The 7,188-nt window shown below is 31.6% G+C and overlaps 2 protein-coding genes across 2 annotated transcripts; both read left to right on the forward strand.

Annotated features, from left to right (window-relative positions):
• The first annotated feature begins 1,288 nt into the window (after positions 1-1,288).
• On the forward strand, positions 1,289-1,663 carry LOC111408571 (glycine-rich cell wall structural protein-like). Its single transcript, XM_023038317.1, has one exon. It carries the CDS (start codon positions 1,289-1,291, stop codon positions 1,661-1,663), a length of 375 nt encoding a protein of 124 aa, XP_022894085.1.
• Positions 1,664-4,436: 2,773 nt separating this feature from the next.
• On the forward strand, positions 4,437-5,210 carry LOC111408572 (glycine-rich protein 5-like). Its single transcript, XM_023038318.1, has 3 exons — positions 4,437-4,472; positions 4,563-4,640; positions 4,794-5,210. Exons 1-3 carry the CDS (start codon positions 4,437-4,439, stop codon positions 5,208-5,210), a joined length of 531 nt encoding a protein of 176 aa, XP_022894086.1.
• The last annotated feature ends 1,978 nt before the right edge of the window (positions 5,211-7,188 follow it).

Genomic DNA, 7,188 nt, shown 5'->3' on the forward strand with positions numbered 1-7,188 from the left:
ATTTACTTTCCGGCTTTCTTGTTTTGGAAGGAAAAATATAGAAATCAACCAAGCTATATATAGGTATTCAAAATTTGAAATTGAAGATGTCACCAATATTTTGCTCATGCATATAAATATTTAAATCACCTTTATTCACACATGCCATTGAACCCTTAAGAAGTATCAACGTATCCATCACTCATTATATATATATAAAGTCGTTTATAAACATACTTTCCAGCATGATGCACCAACACTCTTATCATAATAATTAATTTCCTAGTTAAAACAGGATCTTTTACTCACATTTAAAATAGAATCAAATAAATCTAAATTATTGCGCTATAGAAATGAATTGCAATGCCTGGAAAGATATGAGAACATGTGTATGTACCACTGACGTAAGTAAACATATAATATTGCACTAATTAATACCAAAAACATAAACTGAATCACTACAATTGCAATAACTGCCAGGTTAATGAGACCCCCACTAACTCCCTCATTAATTCAAGCACAAAACATTTAACTGATAATCAGAGTAACCAAGTTTTGGTGAAGTGTTTCCTTTTCAAAGAAACAGTTAGCTGCATTAACAATTCAAATGTATCTCATGGTACGAATCTGCAGCATTATATAAACCCTTATAGCTGTCCTACATTCAATTTTTAAGTTATAAACTCAACAGTACATATATAGTTATTTGTCAATCCATACACGAAAGTATAATTTTCCATGATAGGACACATTAGTTCTTATTCGAAATTCAGAGAGAATTTACGCCAAACTCTATTGCAAGTGCAAAAATAAGCAAAACTTTTCTGTTGATCTGCTCACTTGGCCATAACATAAAATTTCATTTCTTGCTTATACCTTTAAATCTTATTGATACTTGACTCGGGATTACTTTAAGTTGCTAAATAACACTTGCCTCATCTCTCTCTCTCTCTCTCCTCCCTCCCAGGGGAGGGGGGAGAGAGATTATGATGAACTCAGAATGAAACTGAAAAAATAAATGTTAGGTAATTTAAGAAAAATAAAACATGATAAAAGGAAAAGAAATTAAAACATCCATTAATTCAGAAATTAATCTACTAATGCACCGATTAATAACTAAACATAAAAATTTAAATTTATAGTTACTGATACAATAACCATCAAGTTATGAGACTTTCATTAATACACATTAATTCAAGCATTAATCTTTATTGCAAGTAATTGATATTCTAGCATTATATAATCCTTTCACGTGTCCTAAGTTGACATCAATCAAGATTGAATACCTATCTTTTACTTACAAATTGAGATGACTTCCAAATTTGTTCTCTTGGTTTTCCTTGGTGTTCTTATTTGCACCACCACTGCAAGAATGCTTGTTGGCTCAGAGGGTTCTTTAGATGGAGATAAAAATTTCTCCCTTGGTCACGGGGATCTAGGAGGGCTTGGTGGAGGTGGTGGTGGAGGTGGAGGAACGGAAGGTGGTTTTGGTTCTGGAGGAGGAATGGGTGGTGGGATTGGGGGTGGTGCTCAAGGAGGAGGTGGAGGGTTTGGTGGAGGTGGTGGTGGAGGAATAGGTGGTAGTGGTTCTGGTTCTGGTTATGGAGCAGGATTTGGTGGTGGGATGGGAAGTGGTTCTCATGGAGGAGGTGGAGGGTTTGGAGGAGGTGGAGGAACAGATTAAACTACTATTCAGCAAATGCTTGATTTGTACTTAAAAAGTTCTTCAAACATATTAATGTGAGCTTCATTTCCTTTTCTCATGCTTTATTTCTTCCATGCAAATCTTCATATGTTTTCTTTTAATTTCATCACAAATTTAATAAGTGCACATTTTCAGAAATTTGAAATTTAATATTTGTATAAAATGAATAATTTATTTGAGCACTTTAATATTATATTTTCTAAGTGAATAAACACGTCCAAATTTAGTCCCGAATTGATATAAAAGTCATCCAGTTTGATTCCGATACTTAATTCAAAGTCGTATTTGGAGTCGAGTTTGACTAGCTACACACAAGAATTTTGGTGTGTGATGAAGGATATAATATTTTATTTTCCTTAGGCTTGAGATAAATAAAATAGCACCAAATGGAGCCAAAAACATGTTTGAGCCCATATAGCCCCTATTTGATTTTCATTCTTTGAAAAAATTTCATTCTTAAGCAATGTTTTGACATCATTTTAACCATATATTTTTTTAATAAAATAATATTATACGCAAAAATTTTCCTCTCTTTTTAACCACACATTTTTCATCAATACATTATTCAAAAATTCATTTTTATCAAAAGAATAGGGCTCAAACAAGGCATAATCTTCAACCATCAAAACAAAATATGGTCCTTGTTTGGTGAGAATTAAAATCAAATTTTCAATGAATTGTGATAAAAGTTGATGATATAGTAGCTAAAATATTGCGGATTTCATGAAATATGTGGCTAATATTAATTATTGACTTTGACTAGACTAAAATCTAGATTTTAATCACTATCAAACATGGGCATAACATTCATGCTTTTGTGTATGGCCATCTGGATCGGTCCTAGATAAGACGAGACAATCATAATGAAAAAGGATATACCTCATGAGCTTTGATTTGATTCCAAGTATATGTACTTGATATTGTGTTATGTTGTAGTAACAATAGAGTCAAAATTCTATTATAGACTTATTAAAGACCCAAGAGGGAAATCTACTTAATTTCTTTATAAGCGATTGCATTTGTTTTCAGACAATCTTTATCATAAAATGTTATATTTGCTCTTGTTTGAGATATCTTCAAAAGTTGAATCAAAGTCAAATATTAATTTTATCATACTATTTATGGGACTAACAATTTTTATCAAATTTTCAACCACATATTTTTTCAACTTTTATCAAAATTTGGTAAAGTCTTATCACAAGCTTTGTCAAACAACCCTTGGTATAGTTCTTAATTCATATCACGGAAATAATCCAAATTCATAAATAAGTTTCATTTAGTAATTTTTTCGTGGTACGAAATAAGTTGGGTATAATGTTATAACAGCCATACATGTCACATATATAATAAACCCCTTTTTGGTTTAGATAAAAATCAATTTTTTAGTAAATTTTGATAGAAGTTGATAGAGTGTAAATGGTTAAAATTTGTGAATCTCATAAATTGTATGGTTAAAATTAATCACTCACTTTAACTTAAATTTTAATATAACTTTCTAATTAGTTGAATCAAACAGGATCTTAGTACTTTATCTATTACATGGCAACATAAAGATCCTTTTTCAAATGATTCAAGGATTCATTAATAACCCTGCAATCGAATGTTATTAAGAAGAATATTGGGAAAACTAGCATGCCCTTTTATGAAGATGACACAAACAAATTAGAAACTATCGAAATTTACTTTGAGGCTTTCTTCTTGATGAAGAAAAAAATATTGAAATCAACCAAGCTATAGGTATCCAAAATTTGAAATTGAAAATTAACTTCGCTGATATATAGCTCATGTGTATAAATATTTAAATCACATTTATACACACATTTCATTGAACTAATACACCAGCTTTTTATATCACAATAATTAATTTCACAATTAACACAGGAACTAGGTTATTTATTTATTTATTTTTGAAAATCAAATCAAACCATTTGAGAACGTGAAAAATGGAAGATATGTTTACATAACAATTTAATCTGAATTATTGTACAATAGAAATGAATTACAATGCCTGGAAAGAAATGAGAACATGTGTATATACGACTTACATAAATAAATATACATTATTGAACTAATTAATAACTAAAAATATAAATTGAATCACTACAAATTTAATAATTTCCAGGTTAATGAGACCCCCACTAACTCAAACATTAATCCAAGCACAAAGTGTCAAAGAATCAGTTAGCTGCATTAACAATTGAAATGTGATTTATGGTATGAATCAGTAGCATTACATAAATCAAGATTCAAGAAATGTATGAATAAAATTAACTGTTAACTCAAAAATTTTAATATATCTTTTTAGTAGAATCAAACAAGATCTTAAAAATCTATCTATTACATGTCAACATAAAGACTCCATTTCAAAATGATTCAAGGCTTCCATTTTAACCCTGCAATCGACTATTATAAATGACAAAAACAAATTTAGAAATCATCGAAATTTACACAGAAACCAACCAAGCTATATATAGGTATCCAAAATTTGAAATTGAAGACGTCGTCAATATTTTGCTCATGTGCATGAGTATTTAAATCACTTTTATTTAGACATTCCATAGAACTATTAAGTAGTGCCCACATATCCATCACTCATTTATATATATATTTATAGACAAAATATTTTATAAACGTACTTTCCAACATGATGTACCACCATTGTTATCATAATAATTAATTTCCTAGTCAAAATAGGATCTTTTACTTACATTTAAAAGCAAATCAAATAAATCTAAATTATTGCAATGTAGAAATGAATTTCAATGCCTGGAAAGATATGAGAACATGTGTATTACCACTAATGTAAGTAAACATATAATATTGCACTAATTAATACCAAAAACATAAATTGAATCACTACTAATGTAATAACTGCTAGGTTAATGAGGCCCCCACTAACTCACTCATTAATTCAAGCACAAAACATTTAACTGATAATCAGAGTAACAAAGTTTTGGTGAAGTGTTTCCTTTTCAAAGAAATAGTTAGCTGCATTAACAATTCAAACGTGGCTCATGGTACGAATCAGTAGCATTATATAAACCTTTTTTGGTGTCCTTCATTCTCACAAATCAAGATTCAAATACCTATCTTTTACTTGTAAATTGAGATTACTTCCAATTTTGTACTATTGGTTCTTCTTGGTGTTTTTATTTGCACCACCAATGCAAGAAAGCTTATTGGCACAGAGGGTTCTTTCGACGATGAGAAAAAATTCTTCTTTGATCACTGGGATTTAGGAGGTGGAGGGCTTGGCAGAGGTGGTGGTGGAGGGTTCGGTAGAGGAACGGAAGGAGATTCTGGTTCGGGAGGAGGATTGGGTGGTGGGTTTGGAAACGACGCTCAAAGAGGAGGTGGAGGGTTTAGTGGAGGTGGAGGATCGGAGGGCGGTTCTGGTTCTGGTTCTGGAGGAGGATTGGGTGGTGGGTTTAGAAGTGGTTCTGAAGGAGGAGGTGGAGGTGAAGGAACAGGAGGTGGTTCAGGTTTTGGAGAAGGATTTGGTGGTGGGTTCGAAAATGGTGCTTAAGGAGGAGGAGGAGGAGGTTTTGATGGCGAAGGCAGTGCTGGAGGCTGATCGGGTAGAGGATCTAGTGGTGGATTTGGTGGAGGAGCTGGTGGTGGAATAGGAGGTGGCAGAATCCCTTGAGTAATTAAAGAAGTTTCAGTCCCATGCATTTTCAACTCGTAATAAACCATTCATTGCCTAGAGATTTCATGGCTCAATATAAAAAACTAAAATAAAACGTATAGAGTCATGAAACTACTATATTGAAGATGGTTGATTTGTACTCAAGATTAATTGAACAAATTAGTTAATATGAGCTTCACTGATTGATTAATTAGACTGTTTCTATTTCTCATGCTTATTTCTTCCATGAAAATATTTAAATGTTACGAGGTTAATTTTTGTTTGCTCTTATGATTATGTCACAAATTTAAAAGCCAAGTTATGGAGCTCATTCACAAATTTTAGATTTAATATGTTTAAAGGGAAGAATTCCTGCATTATAATACTATGTTTTCTAAACGAATAAAACCCATCAAATGCCTAGTTCCAACTTAATAAATCCTAATCTAACCTGACTACAGTGTTCAATTCAGAGTCGGCTTTGACATGCATGCTTAATCTAGGGCTGAGTTTGTCTAATATCACACAAGTGAGGAAGGATTTGATAATTTATTTTCCATAGGGCTTGATACAAATTAAGCTTCTGTTTGACATCCATTCTTTCAAAACTTTTCTTTTTTTTATCATACTCATTTTCAACCACGCATTTTCCCAACAAAATATTTTTCACGTAAACTAAAAACTTTTTTCGTTTCTTCACCACAAAATCACAATCACCAAAAAATTACTGTTCAAAAACTTATTCTTAACAAAAAGGGCTATCAAACAGGGGCAAAATAGCATGAAATGGAGCAAAAAACATGCCTAAATATATTGGTCATTCATGTCTTCTACAATAGATTGACATTGCTCCTGTACATTCTATGTGTGAGAGACAAAAAACCCAGAGCTGTGAGATCTCTATCGTAAATTTCTTGAATATCCACACAAAGCAAACGCTTAGTGAATATCTGCACCGACGAGTGGGCTCGAAAATAATATTACAAAGCTTTCATATGTTCTCCGTTACTTGTAGTGTTTATATTGAGATAAACCACTGAAAATGTGTGTTTCTATGTATGTGTTTTGTCTTATGTTTCATTCTTCATTGCCTTTTAGGTATGGGATTATCCATAGTAAATCCTCACTTGTCATTCCGTTTGTTATTACTCTTGCGAGATAGATTTCTCAATTAGCAATGACATCAAGAGATCAATAAGAGCAAAAGGAGGTGCCTAATTCAAATTTTAGACTGCAAGAAATTATCAATAGAAACTTTCCTGCATGCTGCACAAAATGAGATGCTTTGAGACTCTATTTTGACGACATGTGTGTAAAATAGAAATTCCGTTTTTCATTAAAATTGAAACTGAAAAATAATAGGTGTGAAAGATTGTACTAGGTCCCCCTAGATTAGATTTTAGGCTTTAGACGGCCGCTTCTTGAGTCTCCCCTCAAGTCCCCGCTGATGGTTGCGTCAAAATTGTCATGGAAAACATGTATCTCGTGAGATTTGATTCGCTCCAAGTATATGTACTTGATATAGTGTTATATTGTAAAGTTATATCAATAGATTCAAAATTATATTAGTTATATTGGAGACTAATTATAAAGACACATATGGGAAATTTACTTAAATTTCTTTCAAAGCAATATTAATTTTTTAGTCTCTTTTTATATTTTTTTCCTTTGTAATCGAAATTGCTTTTGTTTACCAACAATCTTGGCGCATGAAATGTTATATTTATGGTGGTTGGGATATTTAAATTTACTAAAACATTGAATCAAAGTTGGCCATTAATTTTAATCATACATTTCATGATATTCATAAATTTTATCCTTTTCAATCATATATTTCATCATTTTTTATCAAAATTTGTTAAATTTTTTTTTTTTT

The sequence above is a fragment of the Olea europaea genome, chromosome 13 (genome assembly GCF_002742605.1).
Source record: "Olea europaea var. sylvestris chromosome 13, O_europaea_v1, whole genome shotgun sequence".
Classification (NCBI taxonomy): domain Eukaryota; kingdom Viridiplantae; phylum Streptophyta; class Magnoliopsida; order Lamiales; family Oleaceae; genus Olea; species Olea europaea.